The following is a 21,312-nucleotide window of genomic DNA, read 5'->3' as shown; positions in this document are numbered from 1 at the left end:
TCCATGGACAATGTCTACGACAATCAAATACGAAAAAGTCACTCCAAGGTCGCAATGCACATGTTACTCCAGTCGCAAGTGGTGCGTTTCACAAGGACCGAAAGCGAACCCGAACCACCGAGCCCCGGCCTAAGATTGACCGACAGTTGCGGAGTACGAAAGGTGTCAGATGCCCGCATCCAGGTAGATAGCTAGCACTACGGGAAGAATAGAACAAGTGGGGTAATAGTCATGTGGTAGATAATTGTTTTTTCTTCCAATTCATATCGATTTCATTTCATTTCACTCATACCCTCGTCAAGACAGGAGAGACGGATCAGGTCCTCTTTCTCATATCAATAGCAAAAGCAGCGAATAACTTGAAACATTCCCCAAAAACTCCAAGGTGGGGTTTACGATTTGGCTCTGCTGCACATGCGAAATGCTAAACTTCAGTAACGCTGTATGAATTCAGACCGTTAGCTCCATGGCGGCCGGTTGAGAGCAAAAAGAAAGATAAGAGTCTGGCTGTGTGGTGGTTAGTAGCAGTCAAAAGGCCGGAGTATGGCGATCGTGTGCTGATTGACTGACAAACCTGAGCCAGGGCACCGGGCCCCTTGTTTTTCTCCAACAAATGCGAGATGCGAAACCAAAACGCCGTAACTCTACGCATACTCATGTCGATGGGTTGCTTTAGGCGGATCCTTCTAGCCAGACGGAGACGGTGGCGCTTGTCGTGTACACCATGAACACTACTCCCAGGACCATCATCGCAATATCGCCTCGTTTGACCCATGGAGACTCGGCTACGCCCTTCCAGTGCAGGTACGCAGGGTAGATATACACCAGAGGCACACAGGCAAACGACCCGATCAACGAGACAAATTTGTCGAGATCCCCGGCCCCCACAGCTCCAATCAGCCCGCAGATCATCACGGCACCGGTCCGGAACACATTCTTCTTCCACTTGATCATGGGGTCGCGCTTGCCTGAGTTCTGGCCGAAGAGCTTGCCCTCGATAATACGGACGGCGGGGAACAGCTGGATTGGCGTACTGACCAGGATGGCGAGCGAATAGACGAACTGGAGCACGTTGACAAAGCGGTCCGTGCGGGGCAGGTTGCTGATGATCTCCGTTTTGGTCTCTGCGCCGAAGGTGGCATATGAGAGGGCCCCAACCGCCGTGAACAATACAGTGATGATGATCATGACAGTATAGAGGAGTTTGTCGAAATGCTCTGGCCGCTTCATGGAAGACTGGATCGGCAGGATCAGGCCGATTCCCTCAAAGGTGAAGATACACGATCCGATGGTCAGGGTGAACGATTGGCGATTGAAGAGTTCAACCGACGACGCCAGACCACGGGACGCGAGACTGGCAATGTCATAGAAGTAGATGTACGCCAAGCCTACGAGGATGAAGACATCCGCCAGCAACGCGATGGGGCCCAGCTTGGAGATGTTTCGGATCAAGGACAGTGGGATGAGCACAAGCAGTTGTACGGCGATTAATTTACCGGTTGACAAAGCTGTGCCCGGGTCCTTTGTCACCGCTTCCAGTACGGCATGGATGTTCTCCGCGGTGAAGATGATACAAGCACACACGAAGCCCAGTTGCGAGATTACGATGGATGCGAGGATCAACGTCCGAAGTCGGGTGCCACCGATCCGCTCACCAATGTCGCCATAGCCACCACCATAGTGTCTCCGACATTCCAGCAACAGATGGAAACACAAGGTACTGATCAACGACACTGTTACAAGGGTGATGGAGGAAAACAGGATTCCGCCGTTGCGGAAGGCCTTGGGTAGGAAGATGATTCCCGTTCCCACGAATGCCTTCAAGAGTGTGAAAAAGGTCTTGACGTTGGAAGCATCGCCTGGGCGGCTGGCTCGTGAGCTCCGCCGTCGCCGCAAGAGGGCAGTTCGTTCGGACACCGGCCTCGTCTCATCCTCTTCTTCTTCCTCTTCGACGATGGCTGATTCCTCCTCCGTGTCGGCCAGATCCTCGCCCGCAAAGTTGCCATAAATATCTAGGAAATCGAGAAAGGACGAGGTTACGCCCGGTTGGTCGAGCCGACCGTACTTGTTCTGAACGAAGTGACGGCGGAAGCTCCCCGGCTCCATGGCTGCCACGCCTTCCTCCACCACATCATCTGTGCGTCTCGGAAGGAAGGAGAACGTGGCCGCCCGTTTGTCTAGGCGAGCAATTTTTGATTTAGCGTCGAGGCGGTACAAGTCTCGATGGATGTCGCCGCCTTGCAGCCTCAGGGAGGATTGGGGTTCGGACGGAGCATCACCGCTACTTTGCTCGGCTGGGGGCTCGGCGGGGGGTGCAGTCAGCTCATCCTGGAGGGAGGCAGTGAACTGAGGGTGCAGATGCTGGGACAGGACGTGGTTTGCTTCTCTAGAGTCGGAGTCGGGATCCCGACCGGAGGAAGTGGAGAGATCTGCCATTGAGAATGGGGGCGTCGGGGAGGGAGGGCGGAGGCGAGTTTCTGGTTTGGAGGGTATGGGGTCAGTTGAAACAGGGACTGGAGAATGTTGTTAGCATTGTCCGGCCGTGCAGGCCGTCCAGGTATTGCCAAATGAACAAAGGAAAGTTTGGAGTGTAAACCAGGAGGAGAGGGGCGAGGAAAGGAGGACACGAAAGAGGAAGCCGATGCTTTAAGAAGTAAAGTACTTTGGGGAGGACCAGCGGATGCAGTCAGTCAGTGATGTCGATTCCCTTCTTTTTACTGGGTCCGTCGATCGGTCACTCTTCGTTCATCGCTCGGCCGTGCCCTTTTATTGACTTTTGATTGGCTGTTGGCTGAATCAGCACCCGGACCACACAACGGGCATCACATGACTGTCCGGATGAAAACAAAGAAGGTCAAAGAAGTGAACTTCAATCTACTGCACCATATGGACCAGTCCATAGAGTTGTGTGGAATAATACAGCTCCATCTACTGAAGATCATCAAATTCCGTCTTTCCGTCTTCTAATAGCGAAGTGGTATAGATACAGGCACTCTCGGGACAATCTTCACTCATCTTGGTAGTACTTTCTATCTACTTCTGTCTACTGTCTCCTCCGCCTAGTCTATACTAAACTGGAATTGTTATACATCCATTTCCCTCCACCCCCCCCCCCCCCCCCCTTTTACTAACTGACGTGTCTCACATTTTGGACCTTGGCCTCTCACTAGCCTCCCAACGTGCTAACCGCTCGTGACTGCGAGCAAATGTCTTCGTCACCACAGCAGAAGCCGTACTGATCTCCAACGCCAGAGCAAACGCAGCAATGTACCCAGCCAGGCGTCGCTTACCGCCGGGTTCATTGCACTGCATGATCCGCAAGCCTTCCTGCTGTGTCGCGTATGACGTGCCCCCGCCGATTACCCCTACAGGCATGGAGGGGAAATACAGGCTCAACGTTATTGTCTTGGACGCCTGATCGTATTCCGGCGTCAGATGTGCCCACGAAGCATCCGCGACGCACGCCGGATCTTGACCCGTGGCAATGAAAATGGCTGCCAATATATTGGCGGAGTCGATATTGCTGCCATGCTCACCATTCCGAATCCCCGCTTCTTGGGTCGTCTGAATGAAATTATACAACTGTGCGGATGAGCAGCCTAAGACTCGCTCACATGCTGAGTCGGATAGAGCTGTCCAGGCCACGGTCTCGACACCCCGGACAACGGCCACATTCCTCCAAGATGGCTTCTTGTCCGAGGATAGCATGCCTTCTACAAGTGTGTCCACAACCTTATATTCCTTTTCTAGGTTCTTCGATACCCAGTCACAGATCCGATCTGTAGCTATAGTCACCATGTTCTGGCCTGACGCGTCTCCGCAAGTGTAGCTCAGAAGCAGATGGACAGAGCGGCCGATCGTATGCGGTTTTAGGCTCTGTAAGCGAGCATGCTTGCTGGTACTCTCCGCCACTTCCTTGAACGATGCCTGGAGGGTAGGCAGCGCGCGCGCAAATCGCAACGCATCTCCGGGATTTTGGAAGCGAAAGACCGGGCAGCGCGTCATGCCCTCCTCCCCCATGTGGACTTCAATACCACCAGAGGCATTGGCAACCTTGCATCCGCGACAGCAGCTGGCGACTACCGCCGCCTCAGTGGTGGCCATGGGCGCCCAGATCTCCTTGTCGGGCCCTGTGGGCGTCCGAATGTGTAGCGGCCCAGCTAATCCAATTGGAACGTGCGTATAGCCGATGAAGTTCTCTATCTTCACCTTGTAGGGGTCTTGGTTGTGCCGAGTGATGTGTTCGACCCCGGTGAGGATCTGGCTGATTTGAGCCTTGGTTTTTTCTGAGGGAGGGCCCATGATTCGAGAACTGTATCTTCACGAGCAAAGTGTATTCGGTGTAGATCCAGATGTCGACCGACAGACATCACGCGCGACAAGGTAATCACTACTATATGTATAGGTAGAACCATTTGCCTCCATCAAGGTTAACCTTTGCGTAAATCTTGGTTAACCCGGTGCTTAGCATCTGCTTACAGGGCATGGGTGCCATACTTCCAGGGGCACAGTTGTTTAGTCTTCTCCCAGTCTTGATTCCGGGTCTTCCTCAAAAGGAACTTACATCACCACTGTAATCCGGGGATATGCCGTCTGCACTCATGGAAAACATCTTAAATCATCCAAACAAACTACATCTCCATCTCTCGATCCAAGGCCAGAACTATATCAAACGCCATCATAAACATGGAAATAAGCTTGATTGAAGGGATGGAGTATTCTGTATTGTAACACAACCAAATCAATGAGGTATAGTATAGAACAAGCAAGGCACATTCGTAATTGATTGCATTCAAGGCATCCAGAGTACGTTCACACCACGGAGACCAAAACTTAGGCAGGCAGGCAGAGAGAGTACTAAAAGTCCGAATATCCAAACACAACAACCCACCAGCCAGCCGACAACCAAAAGGAATACTTAGTACAGCAATTAGTAGTAAGTTGCATCAGCTCACAAAGGCACCTCTCAAAGCACAGAGCATCCAAATTGAAGGCAACCACTTACTGCATCTCCAGATTGCGGGTCCTGTAAGTTGCCCGACGGACCCATCTGTCACCAAGTGGAGCTGACCTCAAAAGTAAGTAGCACTTTTAGTAAATTGTCACAATGAATCGATTTGAAAGGAAAAAGAAAGCAACCATCATACTTTCAGTTTTTCCGAGCCCTAAGAGAAAAAGAAAAAGGAAGGGGGCAGACAATAAATCATGATTAAGTAATTTCATCCGAGATCGCTCACGTTCGGAAAAGTACGTATTGCCACGAAAAAGAAAAAGAAAATAAAAAGCAGTATTCTGAACGAACTGGTGGCGAAGTCTTTGTACTTCGAAAACGCCACCGATAGAGATAATGGAGGGGGAGAACAAAAGCCTTATTGCTGATGTGCAGGAGCAGCACAGTACCTCTCGCAGCGACTAATCCTGCACATCACCGGAGTACTCCGTGCCAAGCATTCACAGTAGCCGTGTCAAACCCGTCAGAAAATAAGCACAAACTTGATTGATGGTGATAATTTCGCCCGAGCGGTGCCCCGACAAAACTATCTACTACAAATGTGCATTACGCAGTAGACTGGATCTGGGATAGTCTGGCAATTGCAGTCCGCAGCCCCTTAAGGATTCCCCTATCCATCAAGATCAGGCCCTATTACCTCACGGTATGCCCAAGAATAGCCTAGCCCAGCTCTGATGGCTATTTACTAGTAAGCCGGGTAAAGCCGAATAATTAATGTTTGCATACTGGCCCTCTCGTTATTCTATAATGCGCCATTATGGGTGTCTCTACACCATGTAACTCCATTGTCTCGATAGAAGGTTGACCTTGCTATCCACTATGGATCCACTTGATTTCTATCAAGAAATAGGAAGTGGAGTGACAAATCATCATCCCAGCCAGGTAGATCATGTGCCACAGAATATCAGTCATCCTTGTTTTGATTCTTTGTCTGCTGTGGTGCGCATATGATAGATAGACCACCACTGCGGCCGGGGGGTTAGGTTTAGCTTTCTCAGTAGTTGCTACTAAACTATTATTTGCTTTGACGATCACGGGGTTTTATTTGAGTTAGTTAGTCTACCCGCTTGGTTTATTGCAAGATTCGGCGGTAAATTCGTTGAGAATTGTTGCCGAGGTCATTCTAGTTGGTATTCATCTAGACTTTCTGAAGGGCCGTTAAAAAAATAGGGGGGTGATTGGGGATCAAGAAAGCTCCCCTGTAAGAGAAATAAGGGGAAGGTATGTAAGTGGGAAATAAAATAGGAAACCAAGTGAATGAAGGAAGAAGAAAAGGGTATATGAAGTTGAATAACGAGGAATAAATGACAAAAGGTAGAAGAAAGTAAGGGTATAGTTATTCTCTCAAGAACTATGCGTCCCCAGAGACCGAGGAATGTCAAACGACTGCATCGGGCGAGTATAGTACTCCGTACTGACTTCGACATTCGTCTCGATTTCCGTATGAGCATAGATCTTCCCATCCGGTATGATAATCCGTTCCTGGCTGTTGTTCCTCCCAATCTGTGTGCCTGTCATAGCGTCTCCATCTTGGGTCTGTAGGATACTCATATCGAATGGATGCTCGCGACCCTTGGAGAAGCCCGATTCCTCTTTTCTCATGTTGCTGCTCGACCATCCGCCGTAGCCGCGGTTCGAGCTGTACTCGCCGATCAAGCGAGGGAGGAAGCGAGAGGCAATGGCTTTGAAGGACGGGATGGAGGAGGCCAAGATGCCGACGTTAATCTCGATGGCGGACCAGTACATGGCGCCGCTGATGGCGTAGGTGGAGTCGCTGGAGGTGAGCATCGCGGGGATGTAGGTGATTCGGATTATGGAGGAGATGCAAGCGCTGGATATTGCGAGTAAGCAAAGAAACACGTGCTTCACCTCAAAAGTAGCAGACATTGTACTACTTACAATAGACCGAGACAGAGGATACCACCGAGGGCCAACTTCTGTTTCTTTGGCATGTGTAGCTTCAAGATGACCCGGATCGGCAGCGAGTAGGTGAGCAGATCGGTCGTAATGTTCAGCGCTGCGTTGGCGAGGTAGAAGACGTTGATTGTTACGCAGCGGCCAGGAATGCTAGTGTTCCAGGCGCGGGCAATGGGATTGCATTGAAACGCAGCTGTCAGAACGAATGAAGTGGCTTGGCAACCCACAACACACATCATGACGAGAGACATACGCGTGAGTTGCTTGTCACCAAGTCGGGTGTAGAACCAGCAGACGGAGGTTTTGACAAAGCCAAGGGCGGCCAGATAGAACATCGAACTCAACCAGACGGCCTGGTCATGCCGTCAGCAACGATATCATAAGTGGAAGTTGAAGTGACGTACAAAAGAGTATGTGATGAGACCACTTTGATCCACATCCACCATGTGCTGGCCCATACCATGCTTGACAGCTATACAGTGTCAGTCTCCGTCCTCACATGCGGATATGAGGAATAATCTTACCGACAATGGTAACCGCTGTGAATGCCCATGATAGAAGCTGGGTGAGAGGTCAGCTCAATCGCATCGAACCGGAAACGATCCCCTTACGCAGGCGCCGATAATCAAATCTAGGAGAAATAGTAGGTCAGTCACAAGTCGGACTGCAGCCAAGGAGGGCGGAACAATATTGACTTACAATCATCCAAGCCCATTCGCTTCAAGACATAGATTCGAGCAAAGAGTCGTAGACAGATGGTCAAGAAACTGAGGATTGCGAAACTGATCGCAACACCAGCAATAACTGGACCCTGTGTAGCTGCCATAATGACAGTCCAGACGGACAGAAGAGGATAGGGCGCACAATGCGAGGTAGTAAATGGGGAAAGTCCAAGAACTATTTATCGAGTGCAACACATCAGATGCAGTCGCCATGCAACACACACACCATACACAGAGAAGACAGTCATTTCTAGAAGGGGAACTTCCGAGGGGTTAAAGATTGAGTTGCGATTTAACGGGAGGCAATCTCGCGCATGTGCGCCATCGTGATCATCGCTGCATCGAATGCCCCTGGCAGGGCCCCGGGACTCATTCTTGGACGATCCCAAGCGGTCCGGGTCAAGCTCGCATGTTGGAGAAACTGGAGTCTGGTGGACAATGGCGTTTCCCAAAAAGGGAAAACCGTGAGGGAAATTTTCAGACGGTACCAAGAGTTGGCTAGCGACTCTGGAAGAACGGAAGGAAAAAGCAATGTCTCGCGCGAGTAGCGACCAAGAATCGGGGACTCCAGTGACGGTTCGTAGCCCACATCTTGGGCCATGGAGTAGTGGGCATCGAGTCCGGATGCACTGGCCGACTCCGCTTGTCGAATCTGATACAGAAAATGTGTCGTTGAACCTATCGCTCCACGGCTAATCGGGGGTGCCACTAGGGTGTTAGTCGCTGTCTACTGAGTGGTCATCGGCGACAAGAATAGCAGTTGGGGCACGATCGTCACTGAAGATGGGTCATATTTCCGGGGGAGATTCCGATGCTCGCAAGAAGTGGATCAAACTTTTGGTTAATTATCTGTACTTTTGTTGCCGAGATTGCCACCACGTTCTCATAATAATAGTCGGTGTTAACATGAACAGTGGTTGCGACAACCTCATTCCAAGATGTACGATGGCAGCCAGTTAAGTCAGGCCGCCACCAGCACCGATGTGACAGGATAATGTCTGTCTGCAAGACACGGGAGGACTGGATGGAATGGAAGGAAGTAGATTCCGGCACTATTCGCACCGTAAACGACCGGTGTCTGAAAGGCAGGAGAATCGCTGCCGGCTTTGCTCCAACCGGATTAGGGCCTTGACTGATAGTCGCCCTGAGCGCAAATGCTGACCCACTCCACTGGGGATGGACCCGTCCAGACAATCCTGGACGGCGAGTCCACTGCTCAAAAAGGTGGTCTACGCCGGGTAAAGGGCGTCGTGCCTCCAAATGTCTGCGAAGACGATGTGCGCAGGATCAAATCCTGGTGGCTTGGGAGACCTTCTGGGGAGTGTAGGGCATTTCTTTATTGGTCGCCCTGGCACGCGGAAGCCTGTACTACTGAATATTCACTGTAGCTCGGTCAATAGATCCAAAATCACCCCTTAATACTTTTTTGGTTCTTCAAGGCAGCCAACTTATGTACAAGTTAACCAGGTGTGGGTTTGGTGAAAGGAGTTCTTTTCTCAGCTGGTTCATTGACTCATGCTGGTGTTCGAAGAGCGAATGAAATTGATGGGGAATGGTTTTAGTGAGTGGCTTCGGGTACGGACCTCGGGCTATCGGCCGTGCTCCCGATCCAGCTGTCGCAATCACCAATTTCTGTCGATTCAACGGTGAAAATCTACGTTGAAATTCCATGTGAGATGGGTGGATGGAAAGTGGGTTAGTAAGTAGATAGGAGGACCTTGCTACTCCTCCCATCCAAGCTGTCAAAGCAGCCCCTACAGGCCGTGTACAAGTCCGCCACCCATAGCGACATTGGTATCAAAAGTGATATATCAACAGGCGCAATGTTGCTATTCTCAGCTGAAGGTATTCCTAATTCTCAGTCTCTCAAAAATTCCGACAGTTGCAGAAGCAGTCAATAGTGTCTTGTGGCTAAAAGACCGACTTTAGACATAACGAAGTGCGCCATTAGTGCGGCCTAGGACTCCATGGGCAAGCCGACACTAAGCCAACCATTTCTCCTGGAAATCCTGGAAACCTTCCTGCCATACTTGCTTCTGCAGTTCTGGACCTGTTTTGACACCTCCTCTGCAACTTACTGACAAAAGGGTGTAATCATTTTATTTTTCCTGGAGCCATGGATGGAGTGCCGATCGCGGCCCAGCTCCAGGCCGGCGTCAGAGTTAGTCTCCGTTAGGGCCTGCTAGGGGGATGTCTGTGGGTGAATCTGGCCTCTCACGTCGCCTTCCCCAGTGGACCGCAATTTAATTGCTGTTAGCACAAAGTACTTTGTCGAACACGTCGAGCAACGAAATTTTTGGGTTTTTCTTTGTTTGTGGGATCCGGTGGTATCCCGATAGTTTGATTGATGGACAGAAGATGAATGGATTGGGGATAAGTATATATGGCAAGGACGGCACTCAACAAACTGGCACGGAAGGAATGGTCCCTTTCATCAAACTAGAAATGGTTCCATGGTCTTGATATCAGGACATGGCTATTTCAGTAGCAGTCTCTGACAAACTTCGAGCCTGGCAAGTGTCAACTGCTCCCCGAGAGCTTAACTACGGCCAATAATGGCTCATCGCGACTCGGCAAGCCCACTCCATCAGAGACACTAGGAGCCGTTGGAGGTCCTAAACCCTCGGCCGCGCATTCTTCCCTGCTCATGACTCTTCACCCTGTCCCCGCACCACTAAGATACGTTGTCGCTGCTCTGACGGACTAGGCTGGTCATCGTCTGTCGGCACTGGGGGTTGTTCTTCGAGTGACGCTTGTCAATGGCTCCAGTCTGGTTGGATCGACACTCCGGTCATATTGTCTACCCTCCCAAAGCAGTAGCCTCAATGGTGTTCTTCTCGGATCGAGTCCCGGTACATGATTAGATGGCGCACCACCGCTTCTTCAGTGGTACCACTACGAGGCTAACTGATTCGTCGTCTGGCCACATTTACGTAGGAGAGAGGAGCCTGATGTCGGTGCTGGACCCAGGGCGGGCCTAAGTCCAAAGCTCCCCTCCAACGGCTGTCGATGATCATGTTTTAAGAGCTTGGGGTCGCTTCCCAGTGAATTTTGTTGTCATCTGTCCGCTCGCCGACTACAAAAGCAACAATAATAATGGGTGTGGGTGAAGATCTCCTCTCCAAGGTCACGGCGATCAACGTGATCCTAGGTCTGGTCGCCTATGTGGTCCTTCAATTCGTGTACCAGATCGTTTATTACCATTTTTTCCATCCGTTGGCGAAATTTCCTGGTCCATTCTGGGGCGGCGTCACCCGACTCTGGATTGCATGGCATAATCTGCGCGAGACTGAACTGCAGACAGTATACGATCTCACCAAGAAATACGGTACGCTAAATTATCGTACTACCTGGATAACAAATTGCGAAAGGAATCAAGCCTGACTTAGAGGTTTACAGGCCCCGTAGTCCGCATCACACCCACGCTCCTGCTTGTCAGCGACCCCAAGAAGCTCCCCGACATCTACCATCGCAATGCCGACAAAACGGGACACTACATCACCGGGTCTTTCGGCGAGACCGAGTCTCTGTTCAACATGCGCTCTCACAAGACGCATGCGGCATTCCGGAAGCACATTGCCGGCCCAGTACGCTCAACTCGACCCTCTATTCCTCTTCAGAGCCCACTCGACTGATACCTGCACAGTACAGCTTTAGCAACGTCAAGCGCATGGAGCCGCTCCTCGATGCCCACATTGAGCATTGGCTACAGAAAATCGACGAGAGGTTCGCCCGCACGGGCGCTGGTTTCGACTTCTCATGGTGGGCAGTGTGAGTGCCGTACCATTCTTGGACCCTCCACTTCATCCCGCAGGTCTTCCTAACATCTCCCCAGCTATATGGCATACGACATTATCAGCGAGGTCGGCTTCGGTGCGCCCTTCGGTTTTGTCGAGCAAGGGCAAGACGTCGGCGGTCTGGTACAAGGCTTTCACGATGGCCTCCCAGCATTCGGTCTTCTGGCGCGTCTCCACCCCTTCACCAGCTGGATGAAGACGACCTTCATGAAGAAGTACCTAGTTGCGACTCCCCAGGATGACTCGGGCATCGGAGTCCTAATGCGCTTTCGCGACCGACTCATCGACCAGCGCCTGCGCGATCTCGAAGAAAAGAAGGACATCGGCCGGATCGATCTTCTCCAGACCTTCCTCGAGGCCCGCACCGAAGAGGGCAAGCCCCTAGACATGGAGTACATTCGGGCAGAGGTCCTCTTAGTCCTTCTTGCTGGCGCCGACACCACCGGAACTGTCTTTCAAGCGCTGGTATATAACCTCATGACCCACACAGAAGTGTACGAGCGCATGATGGCCGAGATCGATGATGCTGCCCGAAAGGGCCTCATCAGTCCAATGGCCCAGTACCAAGAGATTGTCGAGCACTTACCTTACTATGCCGCGTGTGTCCGCGAGACCTTGCGCCTGAACCCCTCCGCGCCAAACCTCTTCCCTCGATATGTCTCCGAACCGGGTATCGATCTTTATGGCCAGTTCGCGCCCGCAGGCACCGAGATCTCGTCTAACCCATGGATCGTCCACCGCGATCAGGAGGTGTTTGGCGCTGATGCGAATGTGTTCAACCCAGAGCGTTGGCTGGACGCGGAGCGCGCCAAGCTTATGAACAAGTATATGTTTACGTTTGGTTACGGGACGCGAGTATGCTTGGGCAAGGATATTGCGATGATGGAGCTGTTCAAGGGTCCTTTGCAGGTTTGTGCCTCCCCATTCCATCACTCACAAGTTTTTGATTTTGTTCGTTGTCTGATTCATTGGGATACAGCTTTTCCGCAATTTCAAGCTTCACTCTATTGCTGGCAAACCTTCCGCGCATTTTGTGATCAAGGGAGGCGTGGGATTCTGGCGTGATATGTGGGTTACAATTGACAAGCGGGGGGCTGTGAAGGCGATGTAGCTGTTTCAATCCGTCTTATATCAAACTCCTCGCCTTGGTGCTCTTTCAATACTATTACTATTTCTCTATGACTGGCTGTAGTCCCCCCTTTCCATTTAGACTGGCTAGCGTCCGGGGTTGTGTAGTTGTAATCACCATGACTGACACTGAAGCGACATAATACTGAGTACTAGAATGGGCTCAAATCTCTATACCTGCTATATATATCTCAGACTGCGTTAGAGGAGTGACTGGTTATAGCCTAGTAGTCTCAATAGTAGTACCAGAAAGAGGAGTAGTGACATTATGTGGTATTCAAAAACTTCAACTTACTACTTATGATAGGCTGGCATTATGATTCTAGTAAGAAGATTTCTACAGATTGTCAAGAGTCTCTTACGTGGATTCAGGCTTGTCTGCTGGTTGTATTCATATAGAAATCTTGCTGTGGTATTGGGAACAGTATCGGTCGTTTCCTATAGCTGTTAGTGAGTGCTGCGAGTTATTTGGTATATACTGAAGAAAAGACTTTAGTTGGCATCGGAAGTCCGTATACTAGACATCTGACACCATTGAAAGCATGACTGAACCTTGAGTCATACATTTCATCAATCAATCGATCTATGATTGGCTAGTACATTCATCATGAACTAAGCATTACATTTAAGCTTTTGTATAATAGCCTGTGACCTAATCAATCACACACCATCATCAACGGCATTACCTATAGTCTCTTTACACTTATTTATCACTAGTGACCAGTACCCCCACCAGACCAGGATGGAAAGAATAATGTCTATCTACAACATAATTCCCATCCCTCTCACCCTCTCAAATGCCCCAAACCACGACGTCCTCGTATCCATCTCCTCAGTAAACCCAATCTCCCTCGCCCTCCCTAAATCAAACGGGCGATCGAAATCCATCAACCTCAGACTCCCCATCCTGGCACCTGTATTATGCATACTGCGATAAATCACCTCCTCTTTCACCCCTTCCCGCTCACTACACAATTGTCTCAGTTTCTCCCAGTTCCGATCCATGTACTCCGTCGGGTGCAAGGAACCCTCCTCAGGCCCCACACCTTCCAACCCGAAATACGATGCCAGGATTGGCCATCGCTGGGACCATGCGACGGGGCGTGCGCTGTCCGCGATATTAAATGCTCGGGTATGGACCTTTTCGCGCGGTTGGAGGGAAGCGTGGATGCAGAACCGCGCGATTATGTCTTGGTTGGAGTCGGTAGATTGGAGGGTCCAGGTTGTGTTGTTGCCGGGGAAGGGAACGCGGGTGTTGGGGCCTTCGAGGGCGCGGTAGAGGGAGAGGTAGATGCCCATTGTTTGAGCCATGCAGTTTGCATTGCCGAAGGGGGCGAGGCCGACCTTTTCATGGGTTTTCGGTTAGTGTGCTGGGGGGGTGGCAGGGGATGTGGTGGAAGGGGGTGGCGACGTACTATCACGTCCGGACGGACTTCACACCATGACCAGGTCTTTCCGATGCAGAGCTCCTGCAGCAGGTCGACTTCGTGGTAGTAGAAGAGGTCTTTGGCGTATTCGGCTGGCACGCGGGGGAGGTCTTCTTTTAAGGGTATTTGGTTCCGGAAGGGGAATTTGTCGAGGAGGTAGACGCCGTATGCCTGTTGGTTGTGATGGTTGTTGTTAGCCTCTTACACGTGAAAGATCATGTGCTTATAATATTAATATGCAGGTGACTTGCCTTTGTGCCAGTAATGAGAGTAACAAAAGACAATTTTGGCGAGAGAGTCTCCAGCGTCTGAACAGCAGCTCGAAGCATCTCCTTATTCAATCGACATTCTTCGGCGGGGACATCGCTGGCACGATATGCTGCAGAAATATTGAAACCCACACGGTTAGACACACTAATTTGATATGCATGCATGCAATCAGGAAGCGGTCTACATACCTGCATAATACACGTGGCTGATCGTATCGACAGATGAAATCTTCTCCGCCAGGGTCTTCTTCAGCGCTGCATCATCGCCCGCCAGGAGGTCCACGCCGGAGACAATCTGGATACGATCATCTGTTGGCCAGTGTGCCTCCTCGGCTGTGAATGCACGGTTCGCAACCGCTGTCACTCTGCTGAAAGTCCCTGGGGCTGGGTAGTTTGTGAGTAGCTGGTTGACTAGGGCCCAGCCGTTGATGCCTGAACAGCCGAACACGATGGCATGGTGTCCTTGAGAGGGTTGGGACTGCTTCATGATGAGTCTAACGAGAGGAGTAACCTGGGGCCTAGATTGTGTCTCGGGAAGGACTCATCGGGGAGACAGCAAACAGCTCCATGGACCAAGGACAAAAGGTCTGGTCTGATTCCAGGGGACACCATGATGGCTCCCAATTTACCCAGATACCCTGGTCCAGTGCACATTCCTGTTGATATCAGACTGCTGTCCAGACCAATCGGATAATTCTTTTGTTAGCTTGCCTCCCCTGTGCCTATGGGAAACGGCGGACTGGCGTCAAGCCATCATGGTGGGGACAAACAACGGACTCGTGGCGCTGCGATACCGCATGTTGGCCAAAATCCGCCACGCTAAACGCTCCGGGGAGATATGTCGCGGCGTGGTAAAGGCCCAATGGAGTGACAATGGCTTAGTCCATTGGTGGTGTTAGAATGAGACGGATCGCGTTAGCAGGGATCTTTTCGCTTACTTTGTCGTCGACTGCACTACGGCCCTCGGGTGCGAACATGGGGTTTCCGATTGGTTATAATTTAGCTTACAGAAGCGGACACGTTCAGCATGAATGGTCCCTCGAGCGAACAAAGAAAATGCGGGCTTGGTGGGTCGATAATTTCCTCTGACGCGCGGAATGATGAGCACAGATGACATCTGATACAAAGAACATGAGGTCTTACCAGGTACTACCAGAAAAGGGAAAGCCGGAGAGAAGGCGGGCTATTCATATATACAGCTTCAGCCTTTGGGAGGGAACGGTTTGGTGAATGGACTACGAGCCAAGACGCTTGTGTCAGTTACTAAATAGCTTTAATCAACTTGACTTCCCCTGCCCTCGTGGCTTGGCATCCCACGACTGGCTCCTGCGATTTCTCGGGGATTTATGATCGGCCGAGACAAGCCCGCTCTAAGGCCACCATACTTGGCTTGGATATAGTTTAGGGAAGCAAAGGATTCGGTTGTTTATTCTTTCTGATCATTTTGGGGAAGGGGGTGGCTGGCGGAAGACAGATTTCTAGTAATCGGGTAAAACACCCCTTCATTCTCGAGCTGATCATCTCCGATGTTCATGCAACACCTACAGGGGCAAACAGCGCCCTGGGGCGCTTTACCAAGACACAGCAGGTTTAGTGAAGCCTGTTCTGCGGCCTCAGTGGTACTTGGGCTAGCCAAGTAGTAACTCTGGCCAACGCATATGCGACACCGGTAGAAAACCGACAGCATACACGTTGCCTCAGCAAATAAAGGAGGCTTGATCCTGGGCGTTTCTATTGGACTCGGAGGTCGTGGAAGCTAAAAGCACCACGCTAAGTGGACCAGTTCGATATTAAGCTTGAAATTGCTTGTCCCGCGGATCAGTGGGAAGAACAACCCGTCGATTCACAAGCTTCAAACTTATCATTGAGAGGGCTTGGGAAACCCTACTTGAATAATATCTTAATCCGATTTTATAGAGCTGACTAGCAGCCAGCCCATCGTATTAATTCAATATCTCTTTGGTCTCCCACCAGGGATTACATTATATTTTCCACCAGGGCCACCTTCCCCGGAAGTCGTCCGCGGATCCGACTCGCATGGTTGATGGTTTTTCCCTTCTCAGGGAAACCTTTCCGAACGGGCCCACCTCACATGCCCTAAAGGCGACCTCAGCGCTAAGATTCAATAGCTTCTCGACTTTAACACTCGGTCGCTGTCACGCATGGTGCCACTGGAGCTAGTTACATTGATCGATGGGTGCGTGTGCTAACTTAGTAATTGGTCCGCACACACGACATTGTTCCGTCCATTGCAGGTAAGGACGAACCCGATAGTCAGAGATCACAAATTCATAGACATTATGATTAATATAAAAAATCTGTAGAGAAATAATCCAGCTATACCACATATCAATCACTTTCATTTACACTCACATCAGTGGTGACGTGTATGCCTTCATGAGCTCCGATAATCCGCTCCTCTGAGCCATTGCGACTAGCTTCAACATCGGCCCGGCTCTGCCCCGTCATAGTATTCAGCTTGATACTCTGGTGTCCAATAATGGATCGCCCATTATTGGTCCGGCGCGTCGATGTCCCATACATCTTCGACCGACCGGTCGAGTCGCCCTTGCTGGAAAGCCCGAGTAGCCGTTGTAAAGCAGGAAATTGGAAGCTAATGAGCGATTTAAAAGAAGGGATGCAGGCGATGAAGATGGCCACAGCCACTTCGACACTAGACCAATTGAGAGTGTTGACAAGTGTCCCTATTCATGTAGTAAATGGGTAATTAGCCGCAGCACACGCAAGGGTCCAGAGGGAGGGGCAACACACAGGTGTGGTCCTCAGAAAAATTGCTTATGTACGTCGCTCGAATTATACTCGTCACAGAGACCCTATAAATTGCGGTTATTCGTAGCTCCCACGTGGGTTCCAGCGTAGGGGAATCAGCATACAGCACACCCAATCCAAACATTATCACCAGTCCGGCTCGTTTGCCTAATGTCATATTCAATTGCATCACTTTGGGAAGAGGGAGAGCGAAGAGCGCTAGATCAGTAGCCAAGCGGATTCCGAAGGAGATGTAGTAGAAGGCCGTCAGAGATAGACATTGGCCTTTGACGTTGCCGCTAGCATCCCATGCCTTGTGAATAGGTGAGCATTGGAAGATCACGACAAATGTTTCCTCGATTGTTTCAGCGACAAGGAGGCCCACGAGGCTCCAGCAAGCAATTCGAAACGCCTTTCCGGGGAAGATCTGCAGGTAAAGGAGGCAGAATGAGACCTTGACGGTGCCGAGGGCGAGAAGGTACGCAATCATGCTGACAAAGTCAAGCTATATATCAATGAAAATTGATCAGCATGAAAGCGGTCTCGTTGTTCGTTTAGTGGATTTCAAACCTTAAGAAACATCTCCAGCTTCTCCGAGCTATTTATCGTCGCAATGTGCTTTCCGTAGCCATAGCGGGTCACTGTGGGAGGAAATGCGTCAACTTTATCCATTCGTGTGCGCATTCGATTCATGGCAGCTTACTCCAGATACACACAAAGCACAGAACAAAAGTGAAGACCTTGGGCAACTTAGTGTCAATATTTGGGAGAGCATGAGCGAATTCAACAGGGCCAGGAAGCCTACCCAGCTGGTCACACATAACAGATCATCGAAGTTTAGCCCTGAGAGGTAGCGAAGTCGGACGAACAGACGGACTGAAAGTCCTGCGGTCGCGATCGCAAGAAGAACAGTGTTGCAGGCAATAATTGACGGCACTCGAGATGCCTTCAAGTCGATTGGAGGGTCGGTCGACGACACCTCCTTCCACCCGACGTCCATGGAAGGGTGTCTATTCGGCCTGGCGAGAACGTAAGAAGGGCGAGACGAGTCGCAGCCCGGAAAAGTCTCAGAGATTCTACATCTGCGAGGGTATTTCGAAATTTTATGTTCTTAGATACATGGCTAGTACTGGGTGCAGGATGCAGGATGCAGGGATTGAATTTCTCCGAGCGACCCGTCTTGAGGTTTTGGTTGGCTGAGTGAGGAGTGACCACGATGCATGGGCATTGTTAGATCGTCTGGACACAATCTGAACAAGAATGGCCCTGGCCATTTGGTAAGGGACAAAATAGGTGCTCCACCCGCCCCCAGGGACGGAAATGCTCTTTGTCCAACTAATATAGCGCGGTGACACCGTCGGACTCCACGAAGGCACTAGGCAGGGATCACAAAGTGCCCTAATTTCACCCCTCTCGAATCGGCGTTTTCCAGATGGTTTGATGTCCTGGACCCAGTCCAGGACAGTTGTTTCCGTTCCGATTCGTCATGGCTGCATTTCTGCGCTGGCGTCTGCTGCTTTATCCGCAACTTGTCTTCCCACGTTTTAACCAGCTTTTCTTTTAATCCCCTGTCACCTTCCTTTCCTCGTTATTTTTGGCAAATCCTCTTCCGCCAGTGATTTTTCTAAAGGCAGGATAATGAACCAAAAGAGTTCCGGTGAGCTAACGGCCACCCCTGTCGACTTAGATGAATTGCCGGCCGGATACTACTGCAGTAAGAACTTTGTCGGCTCTCTCATTGCCGTGTGTTTGATGGCCATCAGTCTCTACCTGGGCTATGTCTTACCAGTCAGTCCCTTCATTCATTACTGCAGCAAGCCTGTCGCTAACTATCAAATAGGTAAACAGCTTGAGCGCTATCAATGCTGACCTGGGTAAGTTGATCTCCCCTCTAAAGGTGGACTACCTGGAACTATCAGCCAGTAGTTTCTGACTGACTGTCTTTTACTTGCAGGGCCGGACCCCAGCTACAGTTTGATCTCGACCGTTTTCACACTGATCTCCGGAGTATGAGCATCCTCCTTTTGTTAGAATATGCTCCTTCCAAGTATAGAGACTTGCTAAGCACACTTTAGGTTGGCCTCCTACTAGTTGGTCGCTTAGGAGACCTATTTGGTCGCCGATACATCCTGATTGGAGGGCAACTCCTCGGCCTCATCGGCGCCATAGTCTGCGCAACAGCCAAAACCGTTCCCACCGTCATCGGAGGCAGTGTCCTCTGCGGTCTGGCTGCTGCAGTACAATTAACTTTCAGCTTCGTGATCGCTGAGCTGGTCCCCAACCGTGCTCGTCCGGTTGTCAACGCCGGCATCTTCATCACAACGCTGCCATTCTCTGCGTTCGGTTCTCTGATTGCAGATCTGTTCATCGCCAACACCGCCCGCTCCTGGCGCTGGACCTACTACCTGAACATCATCACCTGTGGTCTGTCTATCATTCTGCTGGTTTTGTTCTACTTCCCTCCTGGCTGGGATGCCAAGCGCGGAAATGAGAGCCGCGTCGATGGTCTCAAGAAATTCGACTACATTGGCTTTCTCCTGTACGCCGGCGGATTGATCCTAGTCCTGCTTGGCCTTTGTGAGTCTCCATTTCAGCTCTTACTTGGTTCTTGCAAAGTGCTAACCCGATTTTCTGTCAGCATGGGGTGGCACATCGTATGCTTGGCACTCAGCCCATGTCGTTGCTGTTCTGGTCATCGGATTCGTCTGCTTGCTTGCTTTTGCTCTATATGGTACGTGAGCCAGCCATGCACCGCAGACTACTTAGTAAACTGACTCACTCTCTTCCCAATCAACAGAAATCTTCGTTCCCTTGCAGCAGCCCCTTCTCCCCATGTCCTTACTCCGAAACCGTGGATACGCCGGTGCGGTATGCTCGGCCCTAGTAGGAAACATGGTCTACTTCTCCATGAGGTACGCTTATATCCCCAATCGCCTTGATGTCAATCTAATGACAAATCATTACAGTCTCCTCTGGCCAACAGCCATCACCGCCCTCTACACCACCGATACCATCAAAACTGGCTGGCTCTCAGTGAGTGACCCTCACCTATCACCCCCCAGACCACCCCCACCCCTCTAACCGCATCCCACACACAGATCTCCACTGGCACCGGCGTCATTGTCGGCGAAGTCGCTGCCGGCATCCTAATGAAACCCGTGGGATACACAAAATACCAACTGATCATAACCACTCTAATGATCACCGCATTCTCGGGCGCCTTGGCATCCATTAACCAATACCGCCAGGCATACGGTATCGCAGTACGCTTATCCTCATGTCGTCCCCTCCTCACAATGTTACTAAGATAGATGAAATAGTTCACCGCCATCGGCGGCTTCTGGGTCGGCTACCTCGAACTGATCACTATAATCATGTGCCCATTGTACTGCTCACCCCAAGACATCGGCCTTGCAAGCGGCTTCCTCGGTTCCGCAAAGCAAGTCGCCGGCACCATCGCCACCGCCATCTACGTCGCCATCCTGGACAACCGCATCGCGGTGGACTTGCCGCGCGATGTATCTGCTACCGCGGTGAATGCTGGCCTGCCTTCATCGTCACTGACGGATCTGCTTGAGGCGGTGTCGGCGGGGACGACGGCCGCATATGACGCTGTCCCCGGCATGACGGCGAGTATTCTGGGAAAGGTGACAGAGGCGGTGAAGACGGCGTATTCGCAGTCGTTTCGCACGGTGTTTTTGGCGAGTATTGCGTTTGGTGGGTTGTCTGTGATTGCGGCGTGTTTCGCCGAGGGGGTAGATGCCAGGTTTACAAAGGATGTGGCGGCGAAATTGGGGGGTGTGGATGGGGATGGGAAGGGAGGGAGTGAGGAGAAGTTGAAAGATGGAGGGGAGGTTTAGATGTGTATGTGGGTACTATATTTGGCATGATATATTTGGGTCATATTCACGAGCTTGAATTACAGTTTCTTTGATCCCTGGTTGACTATAGAGGGGGCTAATCGTATGCTGAAAAGTCATGTAATTCACTAATAGATGGCTGTCTATATTACAACACTGCGTTGTGTGTATATATCCGAGGTCGGTATAAACAAGGGAAAGGAAATAAGCTGTTCACGATCGTAAAGAAATTCAGACATTATGTGGTTGAACAAAGACGAAGCACGCCAGCACGGATGCCGAATAGGCAAGCCAGATTTGGCTGAGCTCGAAGGGGTAGGTAGGTAGGTGTTATAATCGGAAGGGCGAGACGTGGAAACAAGATAAGGGAAAAACTGAAAATGAAGATGCACCGTGAAGTTGGGGAATACCA

The 21,312-nt window shown here is 50.8% G+C and overlaps 7 protein-coding genes across 7 annotated transcripts; 2 read left to right on the top strand and 5 right to left on the bottom strand.

The window, feature by feature from the left end:
• Positions 1 to 256: 256 nt before the first annotated feature.
• Positions 257 to 2,599, bottom strand: BO79DRAFT_205966 (putative amino acid transporter). Its single transcript, XM_025681882.1, has 2 exons — positions 575 to 2,599; positions 257 to 507 (listed from the first exon to the last, which is right to left on the bottom strand). The coding sequence occupies exon 1, from the start codon at positions 2,434 to 2,436 to the stop codon at positions 673 to 675; it is 1,764 nt and encodes a 587-aa protein (XP_025544863.1). The 5' UTR covers positions 2,437 to 2,599; the 3' UTR covers positions 257 to 507; positions 575 to 672.
• A 542-nt stretch (positions 2,600 to 3,141) lies between these two features.
• On the bottom strand, positions 3,142 to 4,302 carry BO79DRAFT_134408 (hydroxymethylglutaryl-CoA reductase; the record flags this gene model as incomplete). The annotated part of the gene is made up of 1 exon (XM_025678017.1): positions 3,142 to 4,302. One exon carries the CDS (start codon positions 4,300 to 4,302, stop codon positions 3,142 to 3,144), a length of 1,161 nt encoding a protein of 386 aa, XP_025544862.1.
• A 1,964-nt stretch (positions 4,303 to 6,266) lies between these two features.
• BO79DRAFT_260900 (putative integral membrane protein Pth11-like) lies at positions 6,267 to 7,754 on the bottom strand (the record flags this gene model as incomplete). The annotated part of the gene is made up of 6 exons (XM_025686433.1): positions 6,267 to 6,842; positions 6,911 to 7,281; positions 7,333 to 7,400; positions 7,453 to 7,489; positions 7,540 to 7,559; positions 7,628 to 7,754. The coding sequence occupies 6 exons, from the start codon at positions 7,752 to 7,754 to the stop codon at positions 6,356 to 6,358; spliced, it is 1,110 nt and encodes a 369-aa protein (XP_025544861.1). The 3' UTR covers positions 6,267 to 6,355.
• Positions 7,755 to 10,746: 2,992 nt separating this feature from the next.
• BO79DRAFT_241626 (cytochrome P450) lies at positions 10,747 to 12,558 on the top strand (the record flags this gene model as incomplete). Its single annotated transcript, XM_025685140.1, has 5 exons — positions 10,747 to 10,978; positions 11,050 to 11,237; positions 11,297 to 11,421; positions 11,486 to 12,356; positions 12,427 to 12,558. 5 exons carry the CDS (start codon positions 10,747 to 10,749, stop codon positions 12,556 to 12,558), a joined length of 1,548 nt encoding a protein of 515 aa, XP_025544860.1.
• Positions 12,559 to 13,266: 708 nt separating this feature from the next.
• Positions 13,267 to 14,819, bottom strand: BO79DRAFT_162514 (SDR family oxidoreductase). Its single transcript, XM_025679071.1, has 4 exons — positions 14,461 to 14,819; positions 14,254 to 14,381; positions 13,991 to 14,173; positions 13,267 to 13,919 (listed from the first exon to the last, which is right to left on the bottom strand). Exons 1-4 carry the CDS (start codon positions 14,756 to 14,758, stop codon positions 13,338 to 13,340), a joined length of 1,191 nt encoding a protein of 396 aa, XP_025544859.1. The 5' UTR covers positions 14,759 to 14,819; the 3' UTR covers positions 13,267 to 13,337.
• A 1,772-nt stretch (positions 14,820 to 16,591) lies between these two features.
• Positions 16,592 to 18,049, bottom strand: BO79DRAFT_205963 (uncharacterized protein). Its single transcript, XM_025681881.1, has 6 exons — positions 17,846 to 18,049; positions 17,744 to 17,780; positions 17,611 to 17,681; positions 17,166 to 17,545; positions 17,044 to 17,105; positions 16,592 to 16,976 (listed from the first exon to the last, which is right to left on the bottom strand). The coding sequence occupies exons 1-6, from the start codon at positions 18,038 to 18,040 to the stop codon at positions 16,621 to 16,623; spliced, it is 1,101 nt and encodes a 366-aa protein (XP_025544858.1). The 5' UTR covers positions 18,041 to 18,049; the 3' UTR covers positions 16,592 to 16,620.
• A 629-nt stretch (positions 18,050 to 18,678) lies between these two features.
• BO79DRAFT_283474 (trichothecene efflux pump) lies at positions 18,679 to 20,900 on the top strand (the record flags this gene model as incomplete). The annotated part of the gene is made up of 9 exons (XM_025688146.1): positions 18,679 to 18,828; positions 18,881 to 18,914; positions 18,995 to 19,047; positions 19,116 to 19,617; positions 19,679 to 19,771; positions 19,838 to 19,952; positions 20,007 to 20,073; positions 20,139 to 20,303; positions 20,361 to 20,900. The coding sequence occupies 9 exons, from the start codon at positions 18,679 to 18,681 to the stop codon at positions 20,898 to 20,900; spliced, it is 1,719 nt and encodes a 572-aa protein (XP_025544857.1).
• Between the last annotated feature and the right edge of the window lie 412 nt (positions 20,901 to 21,312).

The sequence above is a fragment of the Aspergillus costaricaensis genome (assembly GCF_003184835.1).
Source record: "Aspergillus costaricaensis CBS 115574 unplaced genomic scaffold BO79scaffold_1, whole genome shotgun sequence".
Lineage (NCBI taxonomy): Eukaryota > Fungi > Ascomycota > Eurotiomycetes > Eurotiales > Aspergillaceae > Aspergillus > Aspergillus costaricensis.
Note: the sequence above shows the minus strand (reverse complement) of the source record. Positions and strands in the feature narration are given on the sequence as shown.